Here is a 20,279-nt window from a genome sequence, read left to right as displayed (position 1 = left end):
AAAACACACTGTGTCTATATATAACCAATCATTTATAACTAATCCCTTAATTTCTGGAAAATCAGAGCAGAGGTGAAAGACTGAATGTTCAAATCAGTCTCAGAACTATTGTTCAATACTGATGAGACTGCTATTTGTTGCTGCCTCTTTTAAAACTAATCTCTGAAAAAGGTTCATTGTAAGAGATATAAAAGTTAGTTAATGAAGCCCTTCATTTCCTTTTATCTCCATATAGAACAAGTTACTCTATAGGTAAATATATCTATTATGCTTCCATCATTCCAATACTACAATGGAACTGTTTTCTGATCAATGTAAATATATTCCCTCCAACAGTGATGGTTACAATAAATCTATATCTTGTCATCTCTTGTAATTTAAGTGAATCTTTACAAAAATTCTCCAGAGAAGGGTAAGGAGAATACTCACATCTGTTTAGAGCCTTTTTCAAAATCTTTCAACATTATATGGACTCCCATTTTACTAAATTAAATATATCATATTATATCCCTTCCTTTCACTTTTGTTATTCAGTCATTTCAGTTGTGTCTGACTCTTAGTGACCCCTTTTGGGGTCTTCATGATGGAGATACTGGAGTGGTTTATCATTTTCTTCTCCAGCTCATTTTACAGAAGAGATAACTGAGACAAACATGATGAGGTGACTTGTACAAGGTCACACAGCTAGTAAGTATCTGAGACCAGATGTGAAATCAGGAAGATGAGTCTTCTTGACTCCAGACCTGGAATTCTATTTACTACTCCACCTAGCTGCCCTTTCCTCTCACTACAGAGCTATTATGTTTTTTTTCCAACCTTTAGATAATATATAAATTGGATTTTTTAGACTACAGTGTCCTATGGTTTGTGGCCAGAGTGTACCACTTATAACAGTTACTTCTATTATATGCTATCTTGTAAGCCACATATTAGTCACTTATTGTTGCATACTATATACACCTACCAGTAGTCTTTCCATTGTTCTGTGAATTCCCATAACTTTGAATTTTCAGAGGTGAGGCAACTAGGTGCCATGGATAGAATACTGAGCCTAAAGTATGGAAAATCTGAAATGAAATAACAGCTCAGACACTTAATAGCTATGTGATCCTGAGGAATCATTTAACAGATGTCTCCCTCAGTTCTCTTAACTGTAAAATGGAAATAATATTACATATATCATAGAGATGTTGAAAGGATCAAATGAGATATTTGTAAAATCCTTAGCATAGTACCTGGCACATAGTTAAGTGATTAATAAATATATATTTCCTTCCTTTCCCCCTTTAATGATTTACAGTTATATGAAATTACTAAAACATCAGTGGTGTTTAAAAAGGGTAGAGGGTTTTCAATGAAAAACTTGATATTATCAGAATGTCTGTAAAATTACCTAATTCCTTTCTTTTTCTCCTATTAAATGTTAGGCTCAGTTCATTATCTGGGATATGTATGTATTTATGTTCAAGTCTAAATACACACACACACACACACACACACACACAAAACGCGTGTACATATACATATGTATGTAGCATATAAGATTGTATTATACATACATTCACAATGCATGTACTTGTGTTTATGTGTGTATATACGATTGGATATAATAGTATCAGGAGTCCTGTGAAGTCCTCAATGAACAGTCAATACCATGGATATATGGATACTAAGGATACCATAGTACATCTCATAATAGTATATTCACTTCTTTTTAGGAATAAAAATCATTCACTTCATAGCCTATCAACCATTTCTCTTACATTCCTTGCCAGCCTCTCTCTCTTGGTAAGGTTTTTAATCTTAGAAAATACTTTAATCATATTAAATAAAATACTAATAAAATGTAAGCTGCAGACATATTTTCAAGTATTTCAGAAGCTGGAAGTACTTCATTTTCTTTTACTCTCTAAAGTGGAAATTCATTCCTTCTGACTTCCACTATAGGGTGAAAGAAACAGAAGTTTTATGGCCTTAATACAAATATCCAAATTTCTTTAAGGTGTAGGAAGAGGTGGTGCAAGACACCTAGGAATGATCACATTATCAGGGGGTTCTGGCTGGAATGGCTACACAAATCTCAATTATTATATCAGTGTTTTCTTAATGTTGCTCATTGGTTTGACTATACAAAGCTGAGGTACTCAAATATGAATATTTTTGTTTGTTTAGAATTTTAGGTATTAAATATTTTTTGTCCCAAATTCTGCTGAAAGATGTTATGTAGTCCATGGGAAAAGAGTACAATTTACTACCCACAGCTCTACTTACAGATATTAGTGGACCAAGTACAATGATCTATCGGTCCAAATGCATACCACAGTTTTAACAATAGTATTTTTTGCCCAGCAAGTTTTGTTTTTAATATAAATTATGAGGATCAAGTTGAGAGGAATAACTCATTATCAATCTCATTTAAGAAGATATAATCTTCTTACATTTGACATAAACAAAACAATGTCATATTCAATATCATAAACAGGAGAATGTAGAAGATATAATCATCTATAGTCCCCTCTTTTCAGAGCATCCTTAATATAAATAGCAAATACCTTTAGAAAGCATACATCTCAAATAATGAAAGGATCAGTGACAAAATTTCTCTCCATTATTTCATCTATCAAGAACTCCTATATTATTTAACATGAATGTTTGAGAAGTTTCAATATTACACTTTTCTGATAAAAGTCTCATTTCTAAAATATATAAGGAATTGTACCAAATTTATAAGAATATAAGTCATTCCCCAATTGATAAATGATCAAGGGATATGAAAAGATATGTTTCAGATGATGAAATTAAACCCATCTATAATCAAATGAAAAAAATGTTCTAAATCATTATATATTAATTAGAGAAATGCAAACAACTTTAAGGTACCACTTTATATCTCTCAGATTGGTTAAGATGACAGGAAAAGATAGTGATTGGAGGGGATGTGGAAAAACTGGGACATTAATGCATTGTTGATAGAGTTATGGAATGAGCCAATCATTCCGGAGAACAATTTGGAACTATGCCCAAAGGATTATAAAACTGTGCATACCCTCTGACCCAATAATGTCACTACTGGGTCTTATCCCAAGGAAATCATAGAGGAGGGGAAAAGCCCCACATGTGCAAAAATGTTTTTGGCAGTTCTTTTTGTGATTGCAAAGAATTGGAAAAATAAATAGATTCTCATCAATTGGGTAATGGCTAAATAATTTGTGGTATATAAAGATAATGGAATATTATTATTCTATAAAACAAGATGAACAAGCTGATTTTAAAAAGGCAGATTTATATGATTTATATGAACTGATGCTGAGCAAAATAAGCAGAACCAGGAATATATTCTACACAATAATAGCAAGAATGTGAGATGATCAACTATGAAAGACTTGGTTCTTCTCAGTGCTTCAATAATCCAAGTCAATCCCAATAGATTTTAAATAGAAAATGACATTTGCATCTAGAAAAACAACCATGAAGATTAAAAAGATTAAATATAAGCCAACCACATGCTAGGTTCAATTCTTTTTTCTGTGTTTTTTCTCTTCCATGGTTTTTTCCCTTTCTTTCTGATTTTTCTCTCTCAACATAAATCATAAAGCAATTTATTATTATTATTATTTTGCTAAGGCAATTGGGTTTAATTGACTTGCTCGGGGTCACACAGCTAGGAAGTGTTAAGTGTCTGAGATCAGATTTAAACTTAGGTTCTTCTGACTTCAGGGCTGGTGTTCTTAGCAATTAATTAATTAATAGAAAAATACAGGGGAAAATATAAAACAACTTTTACTTGAAAAAATATTACTTGGAAAATCTTAATTAGGAAGACATAATATTAAAATAGTAATATGACATTCATTTCCTCAACAAAAAGGAATCTTGATATTATATTTCAAGATATATATTTTAAATACACAGGCACATTAGAAGAAAATAAAAATGTAAAAATGGAATCCATAGATCACCTTAAAAAAAAAAAAAGGAAAAAACTCTCCAAAATGAAAATTTTCATTAATATCATTGCCAGAATTCCAAACTTTTAGACTCCCAAAGAAATAGTCAGAAATAACTTAAAGAACCAAATAAACTATCACACAAAATTTGCCAGCTATAACACTGCAGAAGTAGAGGGTGTGAAATGAGTTTCAAAAATAAATATAAAAGTCTATCACAAAGAAGAACTTTTTCAGAAAAAAGCATATAATTCTACAAGGAACCATTAATTTTCAAAGAAACTGAGTATTTTCACATATTTTTCATGAAAAAAAATCAGGAACGGCAATATAAAAGTGAAAGTCAAAAGAAAAATAAAATATCAAGTAAAAAATCAAAAATGATTTTATAAGAATAAGTTGTTTACATTCGAATAGATGTTAACAAACATGCAAGGCACAATAGAGATAGAAAATTGAAATAGAAGATCCATAAATAATCTTATTATCTTTTTAAAATATTGTAAAAACATAAGGAAAGGAGGGAGATGATTTACAAAGGAAATATGGAAGAAAAGGCATGGGGACTTGTGAGATACATAATAGGGATGGGTAGATAGAAATGTAATCAAATATGGAATAATAAAGAATCAGTTATCACTTGAGCTCTATTTTTATTTAAATTAGTCAAAAGAGGGTAGAACACACACAAAGAGTGTGTTGTGGAAATATGTTAAACTCACCAAAGGTATTAATAGAAATAGAAAGAGGGAGAAAGGAAATATTAGAGGCAGGACATTTTTTGGGGAAAAAAGATTACTCATAAGCAAGAAAAACCTTAAATTGGAAAATGGCTAATGGGGGAAAAAAGGTTAAAAAGAAAATAAAAAAGGGTAATAACTAGAAACAACAAAGAGAAATGATAACAAGAAAAATATTAGAGAATACAGTGGATTGAAAGAAACAATAAACTAACATAACCATTAATGTGAATGGTTTAAACTCATCCATAAAATGGAAGAAGGTAGCAGAATGGATTAGAAAACAAAATCCAATAATATGTTATTTACAACAGCACTGTTGAGGATGGGCAGGGTGAAAGGAGAGAAAATAGAATGAATAGGAGGAGAACAGTTAACAATAGTAATCATAAAAAGATTTTTGAAGCAACTTTCTTAATCATTAGTCAAATTTATAAAAAATAAGGGCCATGCTCCAATTTGATAAAAGATCAAAAGATATGATCTATGCCCAAAGAATTACAAATTCATACATATCCTTTGACCTAACAATATCCCTATTAAACATGAATATCAAAAGAGATTTTTTTTTAAAAGAGGGGAAAAAGGGAAAGGACCTATATGTATAAAAAATATTTGTAGCAGCTCTTTTCTCAGGGTGAAGAACTGGAAATTGAGGGGATGTCCATTAATTGGGGAATGGCTGAATAAATTGTTGTGTGTGATATTCTATGGAATGTTGTTGCTCTATACGAAGTGATGACCAGGATGCTCTCAGAAAAAAAGCCTGGAAAGTTCTCTATGAATGTTCTGGGGTGACCAGCTGTAAATTATTTTGCTATTTTGAGCAGTACAATGATCCACACCTACTCTATAGGATTTAGAATGAGAAATTCTAGCCATACTAAGAGAAGAAACTGATTGTATCTGAATACAGATTGAATCATACTCCCTCTCTTCTTTTAAACTTTATTTTTCTTAAGGTTTTTTTTTTTTTTTTAGTATGGTGGGAGATCAGTGTTTTCTTTCACAACATGACATAGAAATTTTTTGCATAACTTGATATGTGGTTTCTTAATGGGGTCCTGGGAGTGGGGAATATAAAAAAGAATCTAGAACTCAAAAGTTTTAAAAAACAAATGTAAAAAAGTATTTTGAATATAACTAGCAAAAATATTAAATAAATTAATTTTAAAAAGTTAAGTCAATCAGCTAAAGTATATGTCAAAGGTAAGACTGGAAATCATATCTCTCTAGGTTTGAAACCAAATCACTATTTATTATGTGATGCTGATTAAATTGCCACTGAATCAAAATTAATAAAAATTATTTAGAATTACATTATTGGAAAGTAAAATTAGTTTTACTTCTTAAATGCAAACTATGTTTAATCATTTAGTCACTCTTCATCCCATTTGAGGTTTTCTGGGTAGAGAATCTGAAATACTAGTCTAGGAAAACTTGCCTTCTTGAAATTCAAAAACAATAGTCTATCTCCTATCTCTATGACTTTGTTCTAATTGTTCCTCTTGACTATAATATAATTCTTTCTCATCGCTGCATCTTAGAATTTCTTCCCCCTCAAAAACCCAACTCAAGGCACTTCTTTTTACATAAAGCATTTCCTGATTTCCCCAATTTCTAATACTTCTCTCTCCAATATTTTGTATTTAATATATATATATATATATATGTGTGTGTGTGTGTGTGTGTGTGTGTGTTTGCATAAAGAGTGCATATATGTGTGTATGAATATATATACACAACCACAAAAAGTCTCCTCAAGAGAATACAATTTCTTTTATAACCATGATGGTTTCATTTTTATTGTTGTAGTCCTAGGGCTTTAGTACAGTGCCTAGAACATAGTAGGAACTACACAAAATTTTCAAAAGATCATTTAATGTTTGTTGTTATTGTTGAGTCATTTTACTTATGTCTAACCTTCCAGGATCTCATTTTGGAGTTTTTATTGGCAAAGATACTGAAGTGGTTTGCCACTTCATTTTCTAGTTCATTTTATAGGTGAGAAAACTGAGGTAAATAGCATTAAGTGGCTTGTCCAGGGTCACACAACTAGTAAGTGTCTGAAGGCAGGTTTGAACTCATACAAATAAGTTTTCTTGATTCCAAGCCCAGTATTCTTCATCTACTGCACCACTTAGCTGTCCTTACTATAGAATATCTAAATTTATCAGGGAAAAAGCATTATTAAACAATTATTTCTACTGATGTTGAGAAAACTAAATTTCCATAGGGGTGTGTGTGTGTGTGTGTGTGTGTGTGTGTGTGTGTAAAAATGGCTGTTAGGTGTCAATGTACTGGAGCCTGAAGGATACTACCCAACATTTCCAGCTAAGGACACCAGTCATTTATAATTTATAGCATCTAGTGGTAATAATGTTCAAGGTCTTTCATATAATTTGCATTTCCTATTTCAAGCATTTGTCATTTCAAAGAAAACTATTATTTCTTTGGGGATAGAAGGAAATGAAAATGAGAAGAGCCTGGCTATTCAAAAGTATCACTGTTTTTGAGGGAAATAGCTTTAGTCCTTGCCTTTAACTTTGCCCTGTAGAAAATTTGCTCAGCAACAATGTACACTTTGGCCTGTAACAAAAGCTGTTTTTATCATTTTTTTTTTGGGGGGGGAAGGTTGTGACAAATATGACTGATCTTTTCTACTAAGATCTTTGAAATGTAGTGCAATCTAAGCTCCCTGTACCTGGCTAGTGTAAAGCAACCACGACTTGTTTTCTGTTCCCTGGTCTTAACTGCCCACGTAAGAACTAACTTAGGCTGTGACACCAGGCCTAGAAATTAGTATAAATAAGAAATCCTTTCTTTAGTTTGTTGCTAGTCCTTTAAAAATTTAGGCAATCTTGTTGTTTGTAATATCTGACTGAGAACTACTTTGCTCTCTGAAATTCTTTTCCCCAACAAGCCCAACTGATCCTGATCCCCATCAGTTTTTCTATAACTTTAGTCAAGAATTCTTTCCTCTTGACTTCATAAACACACTGTCAGCCTTCATTCTGTAGATGTGTTCACACATAATTTATCAAAAAACAGATTCCCTCTCCAGGAAAAATGATCTTAATTATCACAGAACTATTAGCATTATCAGGCTGAGAGCATTAAAAATGATACAGACAAGGAATACACAAATTTTTCTCAAGCAAAAGATTCCCTACTCTATGTGTGTGTATGTACATATATATGTATGTATGAATGTAGATGCGTGCATGTGGCATGGATTGGTAATATGTGTACCAGGAAAAGGATTTTCAGAAGATTTCTAAGAAAGAAGTATAATAAGCATTAAGTGTGTATTTCAAATTAAGCATTTAAAAAGTCTAGCATATTACAAGTTTTACATAATTTTTAGGACTTGTTAAAATTAATTGGGCCATTTTTAATGATTTACTTATACTTCATTTATTGATATCAACAATAATTACTTTTTTTAGACAAACATCTTTTTTGTCTTCTAATTTGTCTTCTAATATATTAAAATGTTTCTGCTTTTATTATTTTAAAATTATGATTAATAATAAAAGCTGATACATATTACATTTATCTGGTACGCTTTATCCATAAGAGTTCAAAAAGCTAGATGCATTTTATTTAATCTTGCTGAAGATGTAGGAATAAACTGCTCAATTTTTGGAGTTGCAAACTCATTTTGTCTCAGTTTTCCCAGTGCAACTAAATGGGAAATTAGCATTAATGTCCCTCCAAAAACAATTTATTCTTTTCTCCTTGATAGTGTCAAGGCTATTATCTATCTCATAGACAGAATTTTATATATTGAAGATATAATTTGCAGTCATCTAAAATGTAAGGCTGGCAATTTCATTTTAACAATTAGGATGGCAATTTATCTACTAAAGAGTTTTTACTAGGATATGCTGCTTGAATACAATGAAACATTTTCCCTTTTAATACAGAATCTTAGAATTTTTAAAGAAAGGTCCTTAGAAAGAAAAACTTATCAAAATTCAAGAATGAAAGTGATCTTTGAGATTTAGTCTATTAGCCTCATTTTTACAAATTAAAAAAGTGAGGGCTGATGAGGTTAAATTAATTGTTCAAATTATTCAGGTGGTAATCTAGTTCCTCTACTTTAAATTTGACATTCCTTCCATTATATCAAGCTGCTTCTTTTAACTCTGAATTTTTAACTCAATTAATAAACATATATTTATTGTTGCTCAGTTGTTTTTCATTCGTGTTCAACTCTTCATTACCCCATTTGAGGTTCTCTTGGCAGAGATACTATGATGGTTTGTCATTTTGTTCTCCAACTCATTTTGCATTTGCGGAAACTGAGGCAAATAGGATTAAATGACTTTCCCAAAATCACATAAGTGGTTAATGTCTAAGACCACATCTGAACTCTAATGAATAACAATTCACATTTTCTAAAACATTAATGTTTGCAAAAACTGTATCATTTTATTTCTATGACAAGTATTGGAGATAGGTACAATTAATTCTACCCATTTCACAGATGGGGAAACCAAAACACAGGCTTCCAGTACTCTATCCACTGAGCCACCTAATTTCTCCTAATGGATTAAACATTTTATATAATACTAGGTATATAGCAATGATGGTGAAACAGTATTTGTCATTTAAGATCTTAATTTAATTGAGAGAAAACTATATCCATGTATAGATATATGCAGAATTTATTCTAAATGAATAAAAAGGTAGTTTTGGTAGCAAGGATGCTAGCTAGCATATTGAAAAAATCTCACAGGGAGATGATTCTTGAACTGAATTCTGATTCCAAGAGACACAAGTAGAAGAGAAAAGAAAATTCCAAATTCCAAAACAGAAGAACTACCATGATAAAGGTATGGCAGAGAATGTCTATATAATAACATATTGGTGATTCATTCCCACAAATATTTAGAATCTGAATAAATGTTTTTTGGTGGTTTTGTTGTACGTTTAAGGTTCCATTAAAAAAAAGTAAACAGACTACTCAAGTAGTATAAAATTTTATTGAAAAAATCTGAAATAAAATCAATATCAAGTCATAACTAGAATCTTCATTTTTGTGTGGATTTGAAAAAAAATTGGACCAATTTTGTCCACTTGAGCAAGTTATATGTTAGTTATTCAATCAATAACATTTTATCAAGTATTTACTTTATTAAAATAACTATGCTAAGTGTTAGGGCAATATTCAGCACATATTTTAAAGGGAGAGAGAACATATAAATAATAATGTGTATTTAAGATAGACATAAATATATATATGTATATATATCTATCTTTTGTAGAAGGTAATCTTAGAAGGGACTAGCAGTAGTGCAATAGGGATTGCAAAAAAAAAAAAAAAAAAGAGGCAGGCTACCAGCAGGAACAGAAGAACAAAAATTGCAAAGCACATAGACGCATGCATATGTATAAATCCACAAAGATCAGATTAAAGATCCATTGGAGAATACACAGAGTGACTACTTAAGCAAATTGATATTTAACCAGAAACACTTATTGCTTAGATGGCAGTCCAGAGTGTTACATGGTAAGTGTAAATACATCATTAAAAATAAAGTATTAAATTAAATGTACTTATACATTTTAGGAAATTCAATAGTACCCAATAAAGATTTTAGTATTTTTTGTTTAACATATATATACAGTAGATTTTTTTTTTTTTTAGGAAAATGAATAAACTCTAAAAAAGATGTTTTCAACTCTGGCTTCTAACTCATTTGCCAAAAAAAAAAAAAAAAAAAAATCTCTAAAACAGTACAATTGAAAAAAAAATCTTTGAAAACAAAATGTCAAATTATTAAATTTTAATTCTGTTAGAGCAGCTAGATGGCACAGTAGATAGAGCTGCAGGTCTGGAATCAGGAAGACCAGAGTTAAAATTCAATCTCAGACATTAGCTGTGTCTCCTTGGGCAAGATATTTAACCCCTGTTTGCCTCGGTTTCCTCATCTATAAAATGAGCTGGAGAAGGAAATAACAAAATACTTCCAGTATCTTTGCCCAAAAAAAACCTAAATGAGGTCATGAAGAATTGGAAATAACTGAAATGACTGAAAAACAAACATGCACTCTAGTATAATATTGTTACTCTGAAGAAATGCAGTGGTTTCAAAGTAATTATGGTGAAATAAATATACCACCACTTGAGGGACAAAACTGAGAAATCATTCACATATATTGTCTCTAGCCATAAACTATTAGTAGAGAAAGTAGCAAATACATTATTAATTGAGGAGATTGAGCTACCCAGTAGATAGGATAAGCATTACAAGTAGAAAAAACATTAGAATGATTTTTTCTTATTGTTAACATAACAAAAGCACAATTTCTGCAAAATCTATCTTTTATTTCAAGCAACTTAAGAATCTGATAAATTTTTTCTAAAGACTTATATGTATTTATTGAACAAGATCATTCTAAATAAGGATAATAAATATAAGGTTTCTTTATTACATGGAAGAATGAGAGTTGAATCTCTCAGAAAGGTAAAAAATTCTGACCCCCTAAGTCTTTGAGTTAATGACTTGACTGTTGGAATTTGTGTTCCTCTCATCTATCTCAGGAATTAAATACTTTTAGGTGATAGAACTGATGTGTTGATCAATAAAAAGACAACAATCATTTAAACCGTGAGTTCAGGGCAATTTCAAGAATCTGCATTAACCAAGCCAGGGTGACTGAAGGAGAATCGATCCACAGACACCTTACCTAGAGAAAAGCATAAATGAGATATGGCCAAATTTTCAACACCAATGAATATAGATTAAAGAAAAAATAAAATCAATGAAAAGCATGGGTTTTGGAAACTGTACAACCACAGTATCTTTGAAAACATAATACTAAGCACAATCTGGGCAAGTAAACAGATGCTCACTTTCATTTCTATTCTTTCTTCTATTTATCATATCCGCTTGGGGAGCACTTTCTTGTGTTTGATTACATGAGTGTTTTATAAATCTCCAGATGTGTTCATCTGTTTTTGTCTACTCTGTAGCTTTGTGTTTAAAATCCCTTTTACCACCCTAATCAGTGTTCTTATATCCCCAAAGAGCAAATGAATTCTTGGTATTTTAAAATAGTCCAATTAGCTTTAGGATATTACAGTTACAATTTCCAAACTACTTCAACTTGATCTTGTATGAATTCAAGTGATAATCGGTCCCATTTTGGTCTAATATATATGTAAACCCCTTTTTTAAAGGGAACAACTACTTTTTATCAGCAACAATGAAGTATGTCTGACAGGTGAGGTTGAAATAAGTTTAGTTTTAGTTAATCTTGAATTCCTATTAAGAAAATTCAATTTTCTTAATGGAAAATCGTTTCTCTTCTGGTTAAGTCAGGAATCCAATCCAACATTTTAGATAAATCAAGGACATGTCACCCATTCCAGGAGAACTTTAAGTCAGTCATGTGTGATATTTAAAAATTCAAGAGACATGATTTCTAGATAATTTAGTCATTTTATTAATAATGCCCGCATTTTTTTGTTTTGTTTTTTTTTTTTTGGTTTTTTTAGTAAAAAAGTATGGCCATTTGGCCATCTCTTTCTTAGACCAAAAACAATCATGATGGTGTGTTCATAGCTTATATATCCATTGGAATAGGGGTGTTACTGAGTATGGAAATCATCTTGGATTGATTAACAATTAACTAGAGAATGAATATTACAAGGAGGAACTAAGCCTATTTGAAAAATGTCATTTACTTCTAAGTTACCCCTAGACTTCTTGAAACTATTCAAAGAATTTATCTCTATTCAAACCTGAGTAGAGCACAGAAGTGCTCTACTGCTCTATCTGGGTGGGGTCTGAATAAGACTGCTAAGAAAGTCCAATTTATATGTCCTTCATATGAAGTAATGTCCTTCAAGAAAATGAATTTTAGAAAAAGAGCCAATTCTCTGGATCTTCCTAAATCATTGGTTATTAATAATCATTTCTGTCACATGATTGTTTCCCCTTTAGATTTAGATACTGCATATAGTTTAAAACTGCCAATATTCTTATCACGATACTCTTACATTTTGTATTATATAAAGCTCTGTAAGGTCCTATACTTTTATTAGGAATTGAGAATGGATCTGTGATTTCACTTGTATAGGGAACTCTCAGGTTCTACCTGTTCTGCCTACTATCAGTGAAGTTCAGCACATTTTGTATTCCCTTACATGACTGATTCTTCATAAATTTACCTATCCATCTGCCTAGCTATATATTATATAGCTATATATACACACATGTTTATATATACATACATGAATATATATATACGAATATATTCATACAAAGGTACTTATATGTATATTTTTATTCACACATACTATATATGTATATATAATACTCAGAAATGCATCTTTAATAACAAATATACTTAAACTTGTTCTACTACCATATTATTATATTACTTTTAAGAAATTATATTTACTTTTCAAAAGAAATTATGATGAAATAAACACATTATCCATCTTTTTGAAGAGAAAGGGAAAATCATTTCTCCAGTGAGTAATGCTCCATGGAGGCAAAGACAATGTGTTTTCTAAATTTTATTATTGAAACCATCTACTGTTCATAGTAATTTTCTAGTAAGTATTTATTATGTTTCTTTAGGACTTGAATATTCAGGAAAATATTAAGAGGAGGAGATAACTAATGACGCAAAATGCAAGAGGAGATAGAAAATGATGAGATCAACAGGTTAGGAATCCTGTTTTCTTGGATACTGAAGTATAATACAATTTGAAAGCAGGGAAAATGAGTGACCTCTTGAAAATTCTTTTAGCAAAAAATATAACTTATGATTTCCAAAGAATGCTCATGGCATTTAGCTTAGTTTAGAAATATTAGTTCAATCATAATGCTAGTGGAATCATGGTTGTAAATTAATCTTTATTCAAGTTAGTTGTAGATAAAGAAAATGGTTCTTATTCTTTAGCTCCAAATCTTATGATGATAAAAAGGGGGAAAAGACCCACATAAGCAAAAATGTTGGTAGCAGCCCTTTTTGTAGAGGCAAAGAACTAGAAACTGAATGGATGATCATCAGTAGGTGAATGGCTGAATAACTTATGGCATATGAATGTTATGGAATATTATTGTTCTATAAGAAATGATCAGGATGATTTTAGAAAAGTCTGGAGAGACTTACATGAACTAATGCTAAGTGAAGTGAGTAGAAGCAACAGAACACTGTATACAACAACTACAAGATTAGGTTATGATCAATCTGATGGAAGTGGCTCTTTTCAACATGAGGTGATTCAGGCCAGTTCCATCAGACTTGTGATGAAGAGAGCCTTCTGCATTCAGAGGGGACTGAATATGGCTTACAATATAGTATTTTCACCTTTTTTGTTATTTGCTTGTTTTTTTCTCATTTTTTTTTCCTTTTTGATCTGATTTTTCTTATGCAGCGTGATAAATGTGAAAATATGTATAGAAGAAACTGTATATGTTTACTATATATTGGATTATTTTCCATTCGGGGGAGTGAATGGGGGAAGGGAGAGAGAAAAAATTGGGATACAAGGTTTTGCAAGGGTGAATACTGAAAGTTATTTTTGCATATATTTTTAAAATAAAAAGCCATTATTAAAAAAAAAAGGAAGACAAAACAAAATAAAACAAAACAAAACAGAACACTGGCATGTGTCCAGCATGAAAGATTCAAAATATATAACAATAAATTACCAGTTCAAGAAAATAAAAAAAAATCTTATGATTATCTTATTTTTGTCCCACACTTATAGACTATAAGCTCGAGAACTGGAAAACCAATGAAATCCATAGTGGATCCAATCCTCTGTTAAAGACAGCATTTAATCAGTTCAACTCATAACTATTAAAAATTAGAGTAGACATTTATGAGGCATTTTGCATATATTAACTCATTTGATCCTTGCAACTATCCAGTAGGAGAGGTTTTATTATAATACCCATTTTTCATAAATAAAAAACATTGTGTGAGAGGATAAATGACATGGCCATTGTCACATGCCTATTAAATGTCAGATTTGGAATTCAAACATCTCTTACATTTATTGGCTCAATACTCATTCTATTATAAACTTCTCTGGAGGCAACCCCAAAAGTCTTATGTTTTCAAGGAGGAGGAGGGGGAAGATGATGACAATTTTAATTATAACAATAGAGCACATTTGCAGTTTTCAAAATGCTTTCACATTGGGCAAAACTGGATAATAATATGATGCAAAAATGTTTTCCTAATATCTCCAGACTTTTTCTATAAAGCTGCTAGCATTTCCTCTATGATATGAAATTATGGATTAGCCAAGATTTGCTCTCTGGTTTTATTGCCCTACCTTTCCTCTATGGCAAACTGTCAAAAAACACTCTATCACAAAATCTTTGATTTATATGAAACAGGTTCTCTACTTCTATTCTCTGGAATTTAGAACAAGTATTTTATATAAAACAGAAAGTAATCTAATTGGACTTAGAATGTCTGATACTGTCAGAGAAAAGCATAGTGTGACATTTCCATTCCTTTGTGATGGGATAGAACCATGTATCAGAAATGAATTAAAACTATCAAAATCTTCAACAGCAATATAGGCACAGGAACTTTTTTTTGCTCTTAAGTCTGAGGGTAATTTTTTTCCTTAAAATAATGACACATTAATCATCAAGAAATTTTTTCCTTGTAATTCAAAGGTAGAGTCTAAATTCCATAGAGAACAAGCACAAATTTCATTTATACAGATTAATGAAATATGTCACGTTCATATTTAAATCAATTTAGCATTCATCTGCTCTTTCCTATGAAAAACAGATTTTAAAAAAATTATATCAACTATAAGATTTGCACATAATCTTATGCCAGGATATAAAATACAAACTAACAATGAATAAGGATTTATGATCACTAACAATGGTAGTAAAAAGAAAAAATATACACTCAAATTTGGTCAGATATAAATTCTACAATCTTTTTCTTTCCTGTATGGTCTTATAGATATATTTTTAAGACAAGCAATTTTTGCTCAATTTAAAAAAATTAACTCACTAAAATTGGATGGACAAACCTCTGAAGTAAACAAAAATGAGAGATTATTAAAAATAGATGGCTCAGGACAAAAAATGTAATTTGCCCTTGAACTCTAAACACTGCAGTCAAGCAATTACCTTCAGAAGTAAAGAAACTTCCCACCCAACAAGGGCTAGGGCTTTGTTCCTTATCTTCAAAGAACACGCCACTTGCATCTGGATCAAATCCTTTAAACAATAATTGAGCAGCCAACATCAAAGTACTTTCATTTTCCTTAGCTATTTAATTTAATTAGAGCTAATAAAGATATGGGTTTACAAGCTGGCTGTTGGGTAGAAAAAAATCTCTAAGAAACACAGTCAAGAAATTAATGAATTGCATGTTAATATATGGAAGACTCCTTGTTCCAGAACCCCTGGCCCATACCTGACAGGAGCACCTCGACTCTGGGCAGGCTTCAGCAAAACTGTCACAGTATTATCGGTTTGATTCAGAGGTGTCTCTAGTTCATATGCTGGCATTGAAGGTGCTGCAAAAGAGAGTCAGAAAGATGCATTATTTCAGATACACTTGGGTGTAGATTTAGATTTTCCTGAATAGTTCATTTTTTAAGTCTTCTTTCTACGGCAAAGAGCAGGTGAAAAATATGGAGCTCTATAATAAAAAAGATTTTATTTACATTTCTTCCATGTATGTGTATGTGTATATAAAGAAAGTCAAGAAGAAACAATAAGTAAAGCCATTTTATTTTGTAGGGTTTTTTTTCAAACGAGAGTTCAAAATTGACTAAATGTATGTTCCAATAACAATTTAGGAACTCTGTGAAGGCCAGAAAATTTAATTTTCTTTTGCTATAAATAATATTCTTCAGATTGTGGATCCAGATGCCCAAGAATCCTCAGTATTCTGAAAGGTAGGACTAAAGTTGATGTACTGAGGCTATCAATTTAGGTAAGGAAATTTTTCTCTTTCCACAGTCCTTTTATCAAAGATCTTCTGGGAAATCTTTTGGTCCTAGTATGAGCACAGACAGTAAAACTAAAGGCCTTCAAAAACTTTTCGGTGGTGATTTTAGTACAAATTACAAAGGAGATGGCTAGTTTCACATTAGCTCTTTCTGTGAAAGGATCATTAAAAAGGCATGGATGGAAGATACACCCATAGTAGAAAACGTTCAGTAATAAGGAACAGTAGAACGTAAGCTCATTGAAGGCAGGGACGGTTTCATATTTAGGTTTATGGCCCGGTGTCTAGCACCATGCTTGGCACATAGTATTAATTAATGCTTCTTAAATTGAACTGATACTACTTTAAAATATTTAACAAAAAATATTATGTCTTGTTTAGAAAAGCCATGGACTATTTATTTAGTATGATTATATTCTGTTAGTGATGTTTTGGGGAGTTCTATGAGAAGTCCTCTTTAGCTTATTCATTGTTTACTTCTTTCCCCTAGCTTTGTCTGGATTATTTTATGTTAAATTTGCAATCACATTGGAATTCAGATTCAAAATCATTTTCAACAGCCCACCCACAATAAATTTATCCTTTGAGTGACAAGTGATCAGAAAAGAATCCTTCAACTTCATCCCTACCAAAAATCTGCTGGAAAATTGGCAGTTGCTTAGTGTTTTCTTGCTATCAATTATCCACCAAAAAGTTGAATAAAAGCAGTAATGATGAATAGGAGTCAAACTGTGCTAACTAAAAATGTGATATTATCTGATTGTGGTTTCCCTCCAAAATGAGAAATAGGCACCCAACTACCTAAAAGTTTTGAAAAATTTAAGGAACTCTTTGGGGAAATGAACTCTCTCACTACTATGTATTTCACAGCAGATGTCCAACTTAAGTCCCCAAATGGTAATGAAAAAAAGTAGCACAAAAAGACTTCCCATGTAGTTATACATCTCGCCAAACGCATTTAAAATATCTGGCCACTGAAAAGAGGTACAGTTGAATTTCCAGAGCTAAAAAGTTAGTAGTAACTATGTCTTGGGCTGCCAGTCTTCATCCTTCATCCTATGTATCTATCAGGGAAGAAATTGCCCTGTGAGGTTGCTACCTGTATAAGCAAACTCCATCCACATAACAGAAAGGCATTTCTGCTGATTTCTCAATCTTCCATGGCTCATTACCGCAATTTTCCAGCACTCTCTCTGTGTTAATTCAGAATTGTGTAAAGGATGAGTGAACACTGAACAGAACCCTCTGTCTCACTTCCAAAATCCTAACACTGAATGCTGAAACAGCAGCAAGCATTGTTGTATCCTCTTCATTCCTGTACTTCCATAAATTATGAGTTATGCAATTTTAAAAAGGTAATCTCAAGAGCCCCACAAATCTGACCTGTTGGACATCCAAAATTCAAATATTTCAAAATATCTTTTTCTGGCCAGCACTCTGAAAGAGAACTGTTTACTTGGCATCTGAAGGATGATATTGTTTTTGATGAAGGACACAGTTATTCACTTTCAACAATACCTGATATTTTTGTGGTAAACTGATTTGTTGCTGGAGGTCCAAAGCCCTTGGCTGTGCTTGCTCGGATAGTAAAGGAGTATGTGGTCCCCGGATACAGTCCAAAAAATAGGAAATGAGTTTCATTTCCCAGCTTTGAAACTCTTCCACTTTGATTGGATAAATCTATTTCTGGGTCAAAGGAACTGACTGCCTTGTAGGTGATCTGCAAAAGAATAAGAATGTGATAAAATATCTTGAGCAGATGGACAAGATTGCATCTTTATCCAATAAACCCTTCTGATGTATGCACTGTCAGACATTTTATGATAAGCTATCCTGCTCCCTTACACTCCTCAAACCCTGAATCCAATGAAGGGACACAGGATTTCAGCCAAGACAGTTATGAGTTATTACTTTTTATAGACAGAGGAACTTGGGGACAGATAGATTGTGGTACTAAAGGCTTAAGCTAATACCTTGAATTTGTTTGCCTTCAAAATGTCTAAATCATGCTACTTTTTTGAACAAAAAATACAATTAAACACTCAAGAAAAGGGCCTAATATGGTTGCAGTTTCCTTCCTAATCAATGTGACTGTTATCAGACTCTATGCCATAAGAGATGCTGCTCTTTTGATAGCAAGAACAGTTTCAGATGCTCTGTCACAAAAAAGCCAAGACATTTGTACTTGAAATTGAATTTTTGGTTCTTTTCAGTAATTCTGGGTATCAATCAAGATTGTACTTTTTACCTGGGCTGAAATGTGAACTCAGCCAAATAAATAGACATAGGAAGAAAGCCCACTATTAGAGTTCAACTCTGATGCCTTACTGGTGTGTGGAAATGACCCAGGATAAAAAGCCATCTGGTTTTCTGATGAGCTGGAGATACTCTTAACTCTGAGGCCTTGCTCCTGTTATCCAAGGACTCATCACTGAATGGTTGGTCACTAAATGTTTACTTATTTTTTGCCTTGAAAATTCATGTCATTAAAGTGATATGATTTAAATTGAAAGGTTGCATGGTATAAAGGCATTGGATTGGAGTCAGGAAGATGTAGATTCAAGTCTCTCCTAAGATACTTAATAGATGTGAATGAAAAATATATGCAGATGAAATAACAAATCTTTCAAAAATTGATGTATGAAGAAAAGATGAGAGTCTTTAAATTTTGTCCTGTCAAGTGCTATTCATTTTTTTAAAATTTAAACCTCCAAAATGAGTTCATCACACATTCCAAGCAGGAGCTTTCAGTAGTGATTGCTGACTTCCCCTGGCTTCAATGACATAATTTCTAAATTAGGAACTGATTCAAAAATTCTAAATTGCAAAACCAAGCACCTTTTTTTGCACTTAAATTGGTAGACTCACTTGTAATTTATGTACATGAACACTAACACTGTTATTATACAAAGTGATAATTGACATTCTTTTTTTCTTATGTTTATACCATATCATTATAATTAAGAAGACCTCTGAAAGAATATTTAGATCGAATCAACTAAGCTTTAGCAAGAAAATGTTTGCTATATAGTTCAATCACAACCATGCTTGACATGATCAAACTGGTAGAATATTCTGGAAATTAACTCTTTAAAGGATTTTACTCATAAAGTATTCTATGTCATATGCTTAAACTGACTTGGAAAAAAAAAAAAGATAAAACATGATGGTCTGTTGCCTAAATCTCCATTGTTAAATATGAGGATAATCCTTTAAACTAGACAACTGTGGTTAAGCTTTTAGCTCTAGACTACAGTCAGTCTTAAAAGACCTTTGACTGTACTTCTACCAAATAACTAATATTTCCCCCTTACTTTCACTCTTGAACAAGCAGTCTTTTAAAAACTGATTGTACTAATTCACTTTAACTCTTCCTAATCTGGTTTCCACTGTAAATCATTCTACTCATTTCAAATTTCTGAAGGTCTATAATGATTTTCTAGTTACTAAATCTAATTTCCTTTCCTCTATCTTATTTGACATCTGCAATATTCAAGAGAGGATTGGATCATCTTTTTTTTTTTTCCCCTATAAATTTTCTCTTCTCTTGTTTTATATGAGTAATCAAATCCCTTTTTCTCTTTCGTTTCTACTAACAGTTCTACTTCCATTCACATCCCTGGTGCCA

At 31.8% G+C, this 20,279-nt stretch overlaps 1 protein-coding gene across 6 annotated transcripts in view; it reads right to left on the bottom strand.

Moving 5' to 3' along the window:
* The window catches only part of PTPRM (protein tyrosine phosphatase receptor type M), a 966,854-nt gene that overhangs the window by 383,705 nt on the left and 562,870 nt on the right, over nt 1-20,279 (bottom strand). For all 6 annotated transcript variants that reach the window (XM_051970436.1, XM_051970437.1, XM_051970431.1 and 3 more), the window contains exons 10-11: nt 18,170-18,371; nt 16,112-16,214 (exon numbers count right to left, since the gene is read on the bottom strand). In XM_051970436.1, coding sequence (XP_051826396.1) covers nt 16,112-16,214; nt 18,170-18,371 — 305 coding nt within the window. The remainder of the gene's footprint in view (nt 1-16,111; nt 16,215-18,169; nt 18,372-20,279) is intronic.

Source organism: Antechinus flavipes, chromosome 1 (assembly GCF_016432865.1).
Source record: "Antechinus flavipes isolate AdamAnt ecotype Samford, QLD, Australia chromosome 1, AdamAnt_v2, whole genome shotgun sequence".
Lineage (NCBI taxonomy): Eukaryota > Metazoa > Chordata > Mammalia > Dasyuromorphia > Dasyuridae > Antechinus > Antechinus flavipes.
The sequence above is the reverse complement of the archived record's forward strand: the minus strand, read 5'-3'. Positions and strand labels throughout refer to the sequence as shown.